Source organism: Anabrus simplex, chromosome 6 (genome assembly GCF_040414725.1).
Source record: "Anabrus simplex isolate iqAnaSimp1 chromosome 6, ASM4041472v1, whole genome shotgun sequence".
In the NCBI taxonomy this organism is placed as follows: Eukaryota; Metazoa; Arthropoda; class Insecta; order Orthoptera; family Tettigoniidae; genus Anabrus; species Anabrus simplex.
In genome coordinates this window covers 332,753,880-332,770,106 of record NC_090270.1, presented here as the reverse complement: position 1 = coordinate 332,770,106, position 16,227 = coordinate 332,753,880, and the positions used below count along the sequence as shown (strand labels likewise).

Here is a 16,227-nt window from a genome sequence, read left to right as displayed (position 1 = left end):
GACTAACCTGTGCTTGAAAATCTTATCGCTGATCCGACGAAAGATCCCTTGTTAATTCCTTGAATATTTCCTATCAGGATTCGAGAAATTCGAAAAGAAAGAGCCATTGTAAAAGCCGATCGTCCACCCTACAGTGTTACAAAACAAACACTCGCTGCTCCCTGTCGTCAAGTAGACTACTGGCTGCTCGAAAAATGTGCTTGTAATGACGTTATCTCTACGAGACAACCATGAACCAATAAGAATATTTAACCCTGAAACATAAGGCCGGAGGTCAATCGGTATAGTTTTGTAACACTCCTCAATATACTAGAACTCAGTCAGCATATCTGAACTTCTGACGTAACTAAAAGATAAAATAAAGCACCCTACGCGTACGCGTATTTGCAACTCCAGTTTCGGCAAGTGCACAGTGGGTCTGTAAAACCAACTGTACAAATGCATTACACGCTGTTAAAAATTGCCTTGCAACTTGTTTACGATATCAAGTCATCGGCGATAATTCCTTCGATTATATGAAGATAAGGATGCACGGTTAAAAGTTAAGATGTTCAAGAACGCTGAAAATTCTTGATGAGTACAGTTGGTTATATCATCACGCGCGTTGTTTAAATCATGGGTTGATGTGCAGCCTGTATTTGGTGCAGCATAGCCAGCATTAAGCTGGTAAGGCACATTATCTGATAACTATAACCTGTTTCAACCTCTATAAAAGTCCTGAATATTTCAACCTGATGGACAAAGTACATCAGATCAGCTCGTCATTCAGCTGCAATGCGATATGCAAAGAGGAAATGGCGTGAAATGAAATGAAAAGGAAAGGGAAAAGCTTCTTACAATACAAATTGCTACAGAAACTCGGTGATGCAATGTTGACACAATTGCAGAAAAAGAAAAAGAAAAAAAATACAGAATTTACATATTTTGTCCAATGTTAATATTTTGCCTGTGTTCAATATGTTAGTTATTTTAAGATCTTCGCTAATTGGCTGATGATGACACTCTAAATGTGTTGAAACCGGTCCCATTAAACAGGTTGTAACTACTTTTTACTACGGAGTATTGAAAGGTGGATCCTTCCCTATAATATTGTACATCTTCTTATTTTCTCTATTCAATACGGAACTATCATGAAGTTTTTAACTTTAAATAAACTTACTACCTCAAGAGATTCAATCACTTCTAAAACTGAATTCTTGTACTTCAGCAACTCTTATGTAAATGAAAATACTCCATAATCCATTCTTGTACCTTTGCAACTTTCATGTTACGTAAATGTAAATACAGTCAGAAATAATTCTCTGTAATCCTCATATTGATGATGTACATATTTTATATGTTGTATGTGTTTATATGTTCAACCATTTACTAATTATCTTATATACACAAACTATATTTTGATGTGTAAGTGCCCGCCAGTATGTAATGTCCTGTACAATTCCTATGTATGAGCCTGCAGGCTCGTTGGAATTAATTGAAATAAATGAATGAATGAATGAATGAATCAAGAACAAGGAGAGTGCTGCTCGGGAAATATAATTTCAGTTAATTACCCAAACAGCATTTTTTAAAAATCTGCTCTCCATAGCCAAAATTAAATAAGTAAATAAATAGTCCCGTTTCTTCATACGAGGTCGAGGATAAAGTGAGATGAATATATTTGGCATTTTTACGGCCGGATGCCCTTCCTGACGCCAAACTCAGTTGAGGAATTAATGAAGAAGAATTGAATGAAATTGGATAAGGAGGTAGGAGGAATCAGCTGTGGTCTATGAATAGGAACTGCCCTGGCATTTGCCTAAAAGTGAAAATGGGAAACCACAGAAAACCAATGGTGGAGTTTGAACCCATGCATCTCCCAAATGCAGAACTTGGCTCCACAGCCGTAGTGTGCTAACACGCAAGACCACTCCGCTCGGTAAATAAATAAAATAAAATAAAGGAACATCAATGAGGGAATTAAAAGTAGATGTTTTTCAAAGATAAGATAAGAAATACAAATCATTAAAAGAAAACTTTGTTCTTTCAAGGTAAACCATAATGGTAGTATCTTATAGGCCGACTGCCATAATGTATGTGTCATGTCACTCTCTGTCAGCCTACTATCTTCCTTCATTAATCTGTTTTCCATTACATTATTTCACGCCCACTTTGCTTTATATTTCTTTTCTTCTTCCTGGCATTTTGCCAATTACCTAGAGCCAGCAATTGATATGGATTTGGCTCAGTTTTACGGCCGGATGCTCTTCCTAATGCCAACTCTGTGCGAAGGTATGTAATCAATATTGCGTGTTTCTGTAGTGGTTGGTAATGTGGTAAATTGTGTGTATAGGACCCTCACCAGGACTACTTGATACAATAACTGGAAAAGATCCAAAGGAAAGTAGCACGATTTGTACTGGAATAAATTGTTCATAAATTTCTAAGTTCTTTGAAACAGGTTTTTTTTTTTTTTTTTTTGCTATGGGCTTTACGTCGCACCGACACAGATAGGTCTTATGGCGACGATGGGATAGGAAAGGCCTAGGAGTTGGAAGGAAGCGGCCATGGCCTTAATTAAGGTACAGCCCCAGCATTTGCCTGGTGTGAAAATGGGAAACCACGGAAAACCATTTTCAGGGCTGCCGATAGTGGGATTCGAACCTACTATCTCCCGGATGCAAGCTCACAGCCGCGCGCCTCTACGCGCACGGCCAACTCGCCCGGTTTTGAAACAGTTTAAGGGAAAGCTGGGTAAATGCTGATAGGGAATCTGCCACCTGGACAACTACCCTAAATGCAGATCATTGATTGATGAAGAAAAGCATATCATTACAAATAAAATACTGTCTGTTTTACCAATTTGGGATAACCCAATTAGTCTCTCTTTCTTTTTTTTTACGTTACATTGATACAGATAGGTCTCATGTTGATGACAGGATAGGAAAGGGCTAGGAGTAGGAAGGAAGCAGTCGTGGTCTTAATTAAGGCTCAGCCCCACCGTTTGTCTGGTGTGAAAATGGGAAACCGCAGAAAAACATCTTCAAGGCTCACTTTTTACAATCTAGGTTTGTACTTTACAATGGCAAAAAATGAGAGTATCCTCCTATTCAATACATCTATATTCCGTCATTAGACGAAGCAAACAAATTCAAACATGTTTCGGCTCACTTGAGCCATCTTCAGTGAAAAAATTAGGGGGGTTGGAATAATTTACATAATATAAGTTGAAAAAATGCTAAAAAACATAATGAAAGAGCAAAGGGCCGGCCCTTCCGACCCCTTTATAATAAGGCAAGACACCAGCCAACATTATGAAATAATAATGAAGAAAGGGACCGCTAGATTGAGAAGATATTGAGAATGCTGCTATTTCTAAAGCCTTAAATTTCATTGGTGTTTTTTCTCCTTGTCACAGGCTTTTCGCCTGCAGGTTATATCAGGCTTGGTTTCTCAAAAATGTTTGCTCCCGCTCTCCTCCTGACCAATTTCATGTGATGGGTTTCTACTAGGATGATTTTGACGGCAATTTCAAACTGTTTTGTCATTTTTACTAAACCAATAATTTGTAAACTATGAGGTCCACAACCTCACCATGTGCTACTATTATTCATTTCCATCTGCATCATTTGTTTTCTCATTCCCTTGATTCTTAGGTTAACGCAGTTTTTAGTTTGAATTATGATTTTAATTTAACACCTGTTTCACTGAATTTTGTCGCAATAAGTTATTTTTTGCTCTGCATATTGATGTAAATATTGTATATTTGTGCTAATTTTGTTTTCCGTCTAGGCTCTCTTTGTTTGTTTTTTAATTTGCTCTTTCATTATGTTTTTTAGCATTTTTTCAACTTATATTATGTAAATTATTCCAACCCCCCCTAATTTTTTCACTGAAGATGGCTCAAGCGAGCCGAAACATGTTTGAATTTGTTTGCTCCATCTAATGACGGAATATAGATGTATTGAATAGGAGGATACTCTCATTTTTCGCCATTGTAAAGTGAAAACCGTCAATACGGAATGATTCTAATGTCTTGTGACCTAGGTTTGTAAGGTGCTGTTTTATTCCACCTAATCAATAATATATTTTTTACAAATAAGACTAGTTTCAACTGTATAACTCTGTCATCTTCAGCTATTCATTTACACAAGTTACGCTAAAATAAGGATACAATAATTAAATGTCCCTTATACATCAGATTCATATTATGGATCATCAACAGACAGTGATATACAGATTACTCCCATAAGACTCAATGTGTTCCAGATGAAATAATTTCTTCATGGCCCAGTTTAAATTATTTTGTTTTTGAACATTTTAACAATCATTATCAGGTTGTTTGCTTGTAATTTGTACATAATCTTTTAATTATTTAAAACTTTGTTAATTTGTATGACGCAACTTGTACACAACTGGAACATTCCTATCAAGATTTTAAACTAGTCTATTCTCATTATTTCAGAAAACTAGTGTCAAGTGATAGTTCAAGAATTTTAATGTGGACTAAAGAGTTTCACAATGTATTTGTACTTTTAGCTCAGGGTTTAAAAATCCCATTTTATTTAATGATTGTGTCCTTATTTTAGCATAACTTGTGTAAATGAGCTGCTGAACATGACCGAGTTATACGGTTGAAACTGGTCCTATTCATAAAAATTTATATGTATTGATTAGATGGAATAAAACATCAAGTTACAAACCTAGATTGTAAAAAGTGAGTTGCATCCATCAATATGGGAAAAATATGAAAATTATTGCTTACATCTTCAGGGCTGCTGACAGTGGAGTTCCAACACACTATCTCTCGGATGCAAGCTCATAGCTGCGCGCCCATAACCATACAGCCAACCCAATTAGTACACACTCATGTAAAGATATTCAACCATGACTACATTCCACTAATTGCTGTCTATTTACAAGTCACTCCAACTGGGCAGTTTTTACCTAGAATGGGCTATAACCTTTATTAACTGGCTTGACCTTCCACTTTCACTATACATGCTCAATCGCCTTGCTCAACAGCTGCACGTAGATAGGTGTGAACCCAGGGCTGCTGACCACCATAGCACACGATGACTCATCCTTGGCTTGACTTCAGACGAAGTCCACCATTCACAAAGTCAACACAGTTACTCATATGACTGCTCCATACAGAAAACTCAATCTCAATCACCACTTATCTGCATTTAGGGCAGTCGTCCAGGTGGCAGATTCCCTATCTGTTGTTCAACTAGTCTTTTCTTAAATACTGTAACTGCAATGAATTTGAAAATTTACTGAACATCTTCCTTGGTAAATTGTGGACCCTTAACATAATTTTTTATTTATAATATACTAGACATTCACTGCGGACCAGAAATGAGCTTCATAAGTGTAACATACCACTTAGGCGAACAGCTCGTCTCCTTTCTCCTAAGTCTTCCCAGCCCAAACTTTGCAACATTTTCGTAACGCTACTCTTTTGTCAAAAATCATCTAGAACAAATCGAGTTGGTTTTCTTTGGATCTCTCCCAGTTCTCAAATCAAGTAATCATAGCTAGGGCCCCACACACTGGAACCATACTGTAGGTTGGGTCCCATTTATGTGATTACTTCAATGATGATCTTTCCTTATATTAATAACTAGGTACTTACAGCAATCCCCATAAGGGACTTTCACCTCATCAACATAGTAATTAAAACTGAGAGGACTCTTCCTATTAGTCAAACTGAACTACTCAAACCAAATAGCAGTTGTTTAACAGCAATGAACTCAACAGTACTAACCGGCACTCCAATACTCACAACAATGCTGGAAATTATTAATGGGTACAGAACCATCCGTCTACAGTCCACGGTAGTTCACACACACAGTACTCCAAGTCGGTACATACACAGTACTCCTCTCATTACTAGGGCCCGGATTTTTTAAAAATGCATATGCGCATATGCAATTGCATATTTTGACATATTTTGAGGGTTAGTGCATATTCTAGACGTAACAGCATATTCCGGTATATAATGTCTGAATTTAAGGATAATTACAAGAACTACTAAAATAAATCTGTTTTGTACATCCCTAGCTAGTTGCCTATTTTATGTGCATCCCTCGCTAGTTGGTATTTTCGACTGTCTGTGTAACGGCACTTTACTTTCACAACTGAAAATGGCAACAGATAGCTTAGGTGTGGGTAGGCAGGCTGGACTTCCCTGAATTCCTTTCTCTACCACAGCAGATAATAATCTCAGGGGGCTGGGCACTTTGTCAGGACAGAAGTGTCTTCAGTTCACTAGTTACGTTCTATTTTAGTGCCCTGCATCTCATTTCTAAAAGTGTTAGTTTTTAAAAAATGCCTAAGGAAAAGAGCAGCAGAAGAGATTTACTAAATCAGTGGGTGTCGGGTAATAGGGACTATTCGACAGATGGTGTCATCGTGTACTGTCAAGTTTGCTCAAAGGAAGTGAAATGTGAAAAGAAATTTCAGCTTGAACAGCATTCAAAAACAACTGCACATATTAAAGCAAAGGAGGAGAACAGCACACCACAACTACTTTTTACACAGGTAAAGCCCAAGTCCTGTAGTCTTAATACATTTTCAAATGATCTTTGTCGGGCTTTCGTATGCAGCAACATTCCATGGAATAAATTAAACAATCCAGTTCTGCGATCATTTCTCGAGAAATATTGCGTAAATCAAAAAATACCAGATGAATCAACTCTTAGGAAAAATTACCTACCTCCGCTATATGAATCTACCCTGGAATTGATCCGTTCTGATATCGGAAGGAACTGTGTCTGGATATCGGTGGATGAGACAACGGATTCGTGTGGCCGTTACATAGCAAATTTCGTGGTTGGTAAATTACATCCAGACGAACCCGGTAAGCCACATCTTCTTGCTTGTAAAGTACTAGAGAAAACCAACCATAGCACAATAGCAAGATTTGTAAATGATTCTCTGTGACTATTGTGGCCATCTGAAATTGAGACTAATTGTTGTAAAGTGCTTGTACTACTCACAGATGCAGCTTCGTATATGTTGAAAGCAGCAAAGGCCCTCCAAGTATTTTATCCAAAACTCATACACGTAACCTGTTTAGCGCACGGATTACACCGCATTGCAGAAGAAATACGCGCACAGTTTCCAGCTGTTAACAATTGAATTGGATGTGGGAAGAAACTGTTTCTGAAAGCACCAGCTCGTGTCCAGCTCTACAAAGATTGTCTACCTGAAGTTCCTTTGCCACCTGAACCTGTCCTGACTAGGTGGGGGACATGGTTATCTGCAGTATCATTTTATCAGGAACATTTTAATGAAGTGAAAGAAGTGGTTACAAAACTTGAAGATGAACATATTGCGTGTGTCCGTGATGCAAAAGGTGTGTTTGAAACCGCTACTGTTTATCAAGATGTGAATTTCATTCATGCACATTTTTCTAAACTTCCAAAAGCCATTGAGAGCTTAGAATCTTCTGGTACTCCACTCCATGAATCACTTGATCTCGTTGAAAAAGCTGCATCTTCGTTGAATTACGCTCCAGGCGAAATTGGAGAGAAGATTAAATGCAAGTTAGAAAAGGTGTTGAATTCGAACCCAGGACTGAAGAAGATTAAGTTAATTAGTCAATACTTGAGTGGAATCAGGGTATCCTTGCCAGATGTATGCTCCGAAACGTTGGTGCCCATGTATAAGTACTGCCCAATTACGTCAGTTGATGTAGAACGATCATTTTCAGCCTATAAACTCATTTTGACGGACAACAGACATAGTTTGTCTCCAGAAAACATTCAAAGACTACTAGTTACCTATTGTGATGCTTCTTTTTGCAATAAATGATACCTGTAAATAGGTAAGTGAATAAAATTGCATGTTTTTAAGAGCATATTTCCTTATTTTCCGTGCATATATTGTAACTTTTTAGTGCATATTTGCATGCATATTTTCAGGTTTTTTAGTGCATATAAATCCGGGCCCTACTCATTACACACACAGTACTCTGACAACACTCGAACACAACGATAACAATAATAATTATTATTATTACTTTTATTACTTTGATTATTTTTACCTTTTTTAAATTCTATTTTGCATTGTATGGCCTACATTGGACCACTCTAGTCAATTATTTTTTGCTTTTCTGTCAGCCCAATATTTTTTCATTCTGAGAGATGCTGATTCCCTTTCTTCAATTGAAAACACTGTTTTTTAATCTTGGTCTGTAGTCTGGTGTGTTTCTCAAAGTACGTACCTCAGTTTTGTCTGTTTTGTTCTATCTGTCTATTGTTATTTGGAGTTCTTTAATATCATCCTTAATTTTCATAATCCATTTAATCTCTTCTAATCTTACTATTCCATAGTTTTTCTTCTGCTAATTCTGGTGTTAGGTATTCTGATAAGATGCCCAAAGAATGATATACCTTTTTACCTAATCATGCTCAATACCAGTTCAGTTTCCTTATAGGCCTAAACTGTTTAATTTTATGCTATTCTCCATTAACTTGATAATGGTCATTTATGCATGTTCTAATTATTATCCTTTCTGTCGCATTTTGTCTATTTCAGCTGTATTAGTGGTTTTAAAAATGGCTTCACTAGTGTATGTTATTTCAGTCTGTGCAGCTGTTTTATAACGTCTTAATTTTGCTGCTACCGAAAAGCTTTTATTGTTGTACCGGTATGTGGTCTTGGTAATATAATTTGCTTTGTTCAGTTTATTTATTCTATTTGGTCAATCTAGTTTCTCATTAAGATTACAAGTTACAATTTCTCCTAAATATTCAAATTTATCAACAGTTTTGAATTCTTGCCCATCAATTGTTATTTTATTTAACAGTGGTGGACAGTAAACATGATCTCAGTTTTTCCAAAGGATGTACTAAGACCTATTTTTTGTGCTATTTATTGTAGAGATTTAATTTGGTGTCAAGTTTCCTGAATATTGTTGGACAATCAGCAAGGTCATCAGCAAATCCTAAACAGATTAAACTTAAATTTTGTTTGGAACTTCCAATTTTTATGTTCTTGTACCATTTCCTCATTCTAATGAAAAAATTAAATAGTAAACTAAAAATGATAATTATAATATGGCCTCGGCTACTGCATATTGGCATTTTGATCTGACACCATTTAAGCTGCCTGCATGTCACTTTTGACATACCCAATGAGAGAGTAAAGTAGATCTCTCTCGGACAATCTATGGCTGAGTTTTTTCAGGTAAACACCAAAAATGTCACCAGTGATCTTTTACATGCTAAAAAGTACAGTAAACTCGTGTCCTTATCCTGAGCTGGTGCAGCTCTTTTTGGGCACACTCCCAGTGGAGGTGAGCTGTATGTACCATTTTAACCACATTCCAGACCTCCTGTCATTCTTAAATTTCTGACAGTACCAGGAATTGAACCCAGGCCCCTGAGGACGGCAGCTAATAGTGCTAACAGTTATGCTACGGAGGCGGACTGACATTGTATGACATGGAGTGTCAGAACAAGCATTTTTCCACCTTTCAAGAATCCTATTTAGTACCTCTACCAGGTTTGAAATGTTCTACTGTGTGGCATTTCAGAAAAGTCTATTTGAAAGCTGGCTGATGGTAAACAGAATCTGAGTGTTTCTGTCTCGTAGCTGTGACAAGTTTGTTACACACCACAAGAAAGAGAAGATATAGAGCCAGAACAATAGGGCTCGATATTCCATTCCTTTGTAAATAGGATTTGATACAGAAAATGAAGCTGATTAATTGCAATTCCATTCCTAACCCAGTCAAATGACTCGAAACAGGCTGTGGATTTTCATTTTCAACAATAGGACTCAATGACGAGAGTGTCCATCTAGACCTGAAAATCCCATCATTTTGTCTCTCAAAGTACCACCAGTCAGAGTCTATACATGAAGGTGACAGTAGATCTACACTATGTGAAGATTTTGTCTTTGTCCTCCTCTCTCCTTTCTGTTTTTCCCTCTATTCACACAATGATGTATTATTAGTAGAGCCCGGATGTTAAGGAATTTATAGACTAAAATGCAAATTTACTGAAGCAACTAACAAGTACACACTAGTTCTGCTAAGAGATTTACATAAGCATTAGGGCCTGGCCTATTATGTTACTCTCACTATATTACGGAAGAGCGGGCTAGTCGACAGTGCCTACCAGTCAAATTCTAACCTATTATTGCGTAAACATAGTCATTAGCATTACAGTTTGTGTTAGTTCCCATCCTCAAACACAATTTCAGTATTTAAATGTGTGTATGTCAAAGTTAAGACACCATAACTTTCAAGGTACACAAATTTGTTAATTTTGATTTAGGGAAGGAAAAAGTGCGAGCAAGTGAATAACTAGAATTTAGAATCAATTTATTTTGATGTACAAATTCAAAAATTTCAGAAGTCTAGTAGAGATATAAATAAAATGGAATACAATACTGAGAAAACACATACAGTACATTAAGAAGATATTTTAGTTTAATAGACTACCAGTATAGTTTAAGAAATATACCAATTTATAGCCACCACTAATAAGCAGGACTGTAATTTTACTATTTCAATGGCAATATTCTTCACTCTGCAAAATGTATACTTTTCACTTTCAATATTTGCAATATGATCATTATAATCCTTCTTTCATTTCTCCTTCTGATTTTCATACAGTACATGGAAATATTTGATTCTGGAGAAAGAAGGATGATAAAAATAAAAAATATCAGTTAAATATCAGACATATTATTATTAACAAGATCATTAGCATCAACCCAGTACAATCAGAGCACAGGGTTGAACTCCACTGAATAAAAAACACTAAAAGTAAATAGTTCTAAATTAAAAACAATTTCATTTCATTCATTTGTAGAGCATATGGTAGGTACTACCCATTGCATGAGTCCTTGCTGGTGGGAATCAAGTGTGTGGTGTAGTAGACTGAGTCAGAGTGCCTGGTACAGTCAACACACGTGTATCGTTGTGCCACTAGCTTTAAGCTCGGTTACATGTTTCATTCAGTGTTGTTATTCCATATTAGAGAACTTGAAAACATTCAAGGAAATTATACAGAATCTGGCATTTCATGTATTGTATTTAGAGTGCAGATCCCACAAAGAAATTGGGTGAAATGCTCTGATCTCAGAACATGAACTTAATATGTCACATTCTACAGTTTTGTAAAGAGGAACAGAAGATAGGTCTCATAATCCCTCTCCAGAAAGCTGTGGAAAAGACTGCTAAAGCTATCGGTAGAAGTGAAAGAAAGGACTTTCATAATATTGCTGGGCAGTGTGAAAAAGCTGCAAAAGATGGCACTGTCCTTGTTGGAAGAAGACAGAACTTGACAAATTCAATAACGCACGTGTTGTGCACCAAATATTTCTGGAATTTGATAAAGTCTGCTAAGACATCCCCACTTTACAACACTCGTGTATCATTGTGCCACTAACACTTTCTACTTTTGTATCTTTCTGCTTTTCCCTCTACCTATACAATGATGGTCCCATATGAGGTTAAGTCAAGAAGAGAGAAAAAAAGCCAAACCATGGCCTACCAAGGGACTGCTGCCCAGCCTGAAGGCCTGGAGATTACGAGGTTCTGTGTGGTCGGCCATTATTCTTGGCTTTCTAGACTGGGGACGCCATCTCACCGTTAGATAGCTTCTCAGTTGTAAACACGTAGGCTGAGTGGACCTTGAACCTGCCCTCAGATGCAGGTAAAAATCCCTGGCCGGGAATCGAACCTGGGGTCTCCGGGTAAGAGGCAGGCACGTTACCCCTATACCGCGGGGCCAGCTTAAGTCAAAAAGAACGTTCCCTAATTCTTTGTAGTTGAACAGATAAATATAGGTCCACTGCTTAGTTCAGCAGCACTCCATAATTTTTTGATATAATAATGCTGTCAAAAGAATACCATTTACAGGAGGGAAACACGCATTCTGGAGACATAAAAAGTATGGGGTTTAAATTTAAAAGGTTTAAAATGTGAGACATACATAAATATTGGTTTGGAAAGTAGTGATTAAGACAGTGATCAGTGATCTGGAACCCAGTACCATCAAAGACAGGGAACTGGATGGTAGCTCGACCAATTCGGCAGTAGAGACTACTGATACGGCTGATGAAATTACAAGTTCAACTTCAGATGCCAATCAGTAATGAATTATTGTAAATTGTATGTACAACCCATTTATTTTTATTTAAATTAGTTTAATTTACTTTAAAATAAATGGCTTCTTATTATACTGATTTGTATATTGATGAATATCTGCCTGGTGTCAATAATGCTGCAGTACGGAGTGTACTTCTCTCCCTGCTAGTCCACTGTCGTGTTGCTCTCTTCTGTTAGTCCCCTGCATGTTTCTCCCCCCCCGCTAGTCCCCTGGCGCGTTGCTCTCCGCCCGCTAATCCACTAGCGTGCCACTACATTTCAGTCAACAGACACCAGAGCGCTCACACATGAACAGCAAAGCCTCATATAATGGATAGTAACTATGCTACAAACCAAAAATTACGGAAACAAAAGTATTGTGGCATAACTATAAACATGATTAGATACAAACCTTATACATAGCGCTCGTAGGCTGCAACAGTGGCACAACTCAAACAATACACATTTGGAGTTAATGCACTCTCCAGAATTGCAGATTAGTCCTCCTTCCAGCAGCAACAGTAGCATATGTTATAGTTCAATATTCCACCAACAAATGGCAAAAGTGCCACTGTTGCATTTTCTGCTTTGTTGTTTACATTGACTGCAATGCTGGTGTTTCTCAGTTTGGACCTGGAGCTTGGCAGTCGCATAGCGCATTCAGTTCTTTAATAGTGACACACTGTAAATTGTGCCAGTGTTGCAGAAGAATTTAATTATTGTCTACAGTCTGTTAGAAATTTTAAACTCATTTATCCCAGAACTTGCTTTTATTGTTGTTGTTGTGCTACTATTCTATCCACGAATGATATAGCACACATAAAATAAATAAAAAGTATCTGTGTTCATCATACCAAAGAAAATAATTATAACATTATCCTAATTTGAAAATAAATGCCTTTTACATAATTTGTTAGGACATTTCCCAAGTTACCTATATAACAACAAACACAATAATTAATTAGAACAAAATCAGCTAAAAACCTGAAGAAAAAATTCTCATTACCTTTAAGACATATCGATGGTCTAGTCCATTTTTATTAAAATATTAGTTATGAAGCTCAGCGAATGTCCCATGTCCACAGCTATGCTGTGAATGACAGAGAGGGAGGGGATCCATTTAAAACACCCGATATCAATAGCACCGTTTTGTTCTATGTCCATATTTCCTATTAATTTTTGGACCATACTGTTCCATGTCCAAGAATCACAGTACCAATGTAATGTCAGGCACACCATGTCCATTGCCTTTATTATTATTATTATTATTAGATGTGAAAAAGACCAGAAAACTGATCACGCAAAGCTCACTTAGAAGTTGTGCATTTCCTTCTTTGCCAGGCAGCCTTCAGCTTTTCTCTCATCGTGGTTCTTCGTTCTTCTGTCCACTTAGCTCCTGTCTTCTTCTTGTGGTTTCTCTCTGACTCTACTTCCCACTTGTTGATTTTCGTTCTGTAGCAGGTTCGGTTAGCGATGTCGGCCACTTTGATTCCTGATTTTTCCAGGTCTTGGCAGATTTCCGTTGTCCACCTATTTGTTTTGATGTTTTCTGTTGCCTCAAGTAAGATTCTTGTCAGTCTGTTTTCTGGAAGGCGTTTGATGTGTCCATAAAATTTCAGGCGTCTTTTTCTGATGTCGACCGCAAGGTTTGAGAGCTCCTCGGTTTTTGTACGAGATTGCAGTCTATATCCTTCGTCAGTCAGTTTTGGGCCGAGAATTTTTCTGATGATTTTATGTTCCTCTTTCAGGATGTCTTCGAGTACTGTTTTCCTGTGGAGATTCAGTGTTTCACTCGCATATAGTATTTCAGGTTTGATCACAGTGTTGTAATGTCGAATTTTGGTGAAGATTGAAAGGCATTTTTTGTTGTAAATGTTTTGCGTTCGGCTGAGGGCTCTCTTCATTTTCTGGATGCGGACCTTGAGGGCCTTCTGTTCTTTTCCTGTTGGTACTATAATTTCTCTGAGATATCGGAACTCAGTTACTTTTTCGATTGTGCCAAATTTCGTGTTCAAATTCTGGAGGCTGCAGTGGTTGCACATGACCTTGGTTTTTGAGAAGGAGATTTGTAGGCCGAATTTTTCTGAGCATTTCTTGAGAGTTTCGATTTGGCTGATTGCCTGTTGTTCGTTTGTTGCAAGGATCGCGAGATCATCTGCGAAAGCGAGACAGGAGATTTTTACATGTCTTCTTGCCTTGCCTTTATTATTATTTTTTTTATTATTATTATTATTATTTTTTTTTTGAAAGCAACAACTATAACATAAACATTATACAACATAAATATCAAGAACTTAGTCATAGTGCTGTTCGAGAGTTCAATTCAATGCACACAGCTACAGAATGACATACTAGATATATGGAACTCTATAGTCCATTGTCTGTGTTCAGAGTGTTGTTCTGACTGTACGGTAGGTCAAATAAGAAATTCAAAGTTAGCCAAATGGTGCCAAAAGATGCTTTTGATTTTAAATCGGTTGTTCTTCAATCAAATCTAAACAAAGTGCCATACTCAAAATTAAAGCATATACAATATGAAAAAAAGTAGTAGTAGTTCTGTGAAATACAAATGCTCATTTTCAGATAGTGATTTTAGGGAAGTTAACATATTAGTGCACACTATGACGAGGCCTAATTCTATTGTAAGTTTACCACAACCAAAATGAATTAGCACTGCAAGCCTTAAACTTAATGCAAAAAATAGTGATGGTCACTTGACAAGTATTTCTCACTAGAAGACAAAGAGATATGGAACCGTTTTCTGTAGTGAAACTTGTATCAATGATGTCAGAAACTGGGTTCTAATACAATTATTTATTAAAATGAATATAATTAATATGAATGTTCTAAGTCCTTCATCTCTAAAATAAATATATCTCTGAAAGCCATTTTGTTCTATGTCCATCACCTCTCTGTGGCCTATTAATTTACAATGTTTGGAATGGTTTGTTCATAAAGTCACAAGGTCAGCCTATGATAATAAATAAGGTATAAATTGACTATGCTAAAATGAAATTGCTTCTACTGTAAAATGAGATAAATGGGACTTGAAACAACATGGTTCTAGACCATCGATTGTTTGATTGAGAAATACAGCTGCTAAATATAAGATAATAACACTGAAGATGTTCAAGAAATTTGTCTTGTACAAGGTTAAGTCAAAAAGAAAGTCTCTCTCTAATTCTTTGCTGTTTAATGGATAAGGATAGGTCAATATAAAGAACGTTGCTTATTTCAGCAGCGTTCCATTATATTTTGACATATTAACAAAAGTTATTCCAGTATTTATCCTAGCTTTTAAGAGTTCCTCCATTCTCTGATGATAGAAAGGGGTGTCCCACTCATTGAGCCATTTCACTATTTCATCTTTCACGTCACCATCCCCAGAAAATCGCTTGTCCTATGGGTGTTCACAATGACACTAACAAATGAGTCCAGTGCTGACCGATGGCTACTCAGCCATTCAAAGTATACAAACTCATGGCATCATATTAGAACTTGTTGAGCAGGCATCACTTTCTCTTCTGTTATTGTCAGGCTGCTCCATGTTTTCTGGCTAATGAAAATGATCACTATACGAAACTCCTCCCATAATTATTCATTCTTATACCTTCATAATTTAGCGACTGTCATTGCAGCCAGGTTCCTTTTTCATCTACTTGAGCACCTATGCACTAACATTCAGTGGGACTGCAAACTGTCAGATACAGAAGTTACAGCGAGCTCTATTTCTTTCATTCTGAACAATAAAATAGGGAAACTCACTTTTTAACTTACCCTCGGATATAAAACCACATCAAAAACCAGTTAAACAATGTTCAATTCTTGATATTAGGTCCATATAGCCAAACAAAGAACAAAAATGACTAAGGACTTGGACTTATTATGTATATACTGTATACATTTAATAAATTATAGTACAATATGTGTTCACAGAGGTGATCTGGAATAGGTAGATTAGAATAGGAGAAGGAATCTTGCAAATCATTTCCACAATTTGTTGCCCAGTTAAAACTGTACAAGAGCAGCAATTACCAGATAACAGACAATAAATATACTGTATTAATATTCTTAAGGCACAGTATTAATTCGTTTATAACAGTGTCATGATTAACAATTAAAACTTATTTTACACG

The 16,227-nt window shown here is 36.8% G+C and overlaps 1 protein-coding gene across 1 annotated transcript in view; it reads right to left on the bottom strand.

Annotated features, from left to right (window-relative positions):
* The window catches only part of Echs1 (Enoyl-CoA hydratase, short chain 1), a 98,018-nt gene extending 92,593 nt beyond the window's left edge, over positions 1-5,425 (bottom strand). The window contains exon 1 of the mRNA XM_068228305.1: positions 5,365-5,425. Within this exon, the coding sequence (XP_068084406.1) occupies positions 5,365-5,425 (61 nt within the window). The remainder of the gene's footprint in view (positions 1-5,364) is intronic.
* Between the last annotated feature and the right edge of the window lie 10,802 nt (positions 5,426-16,227).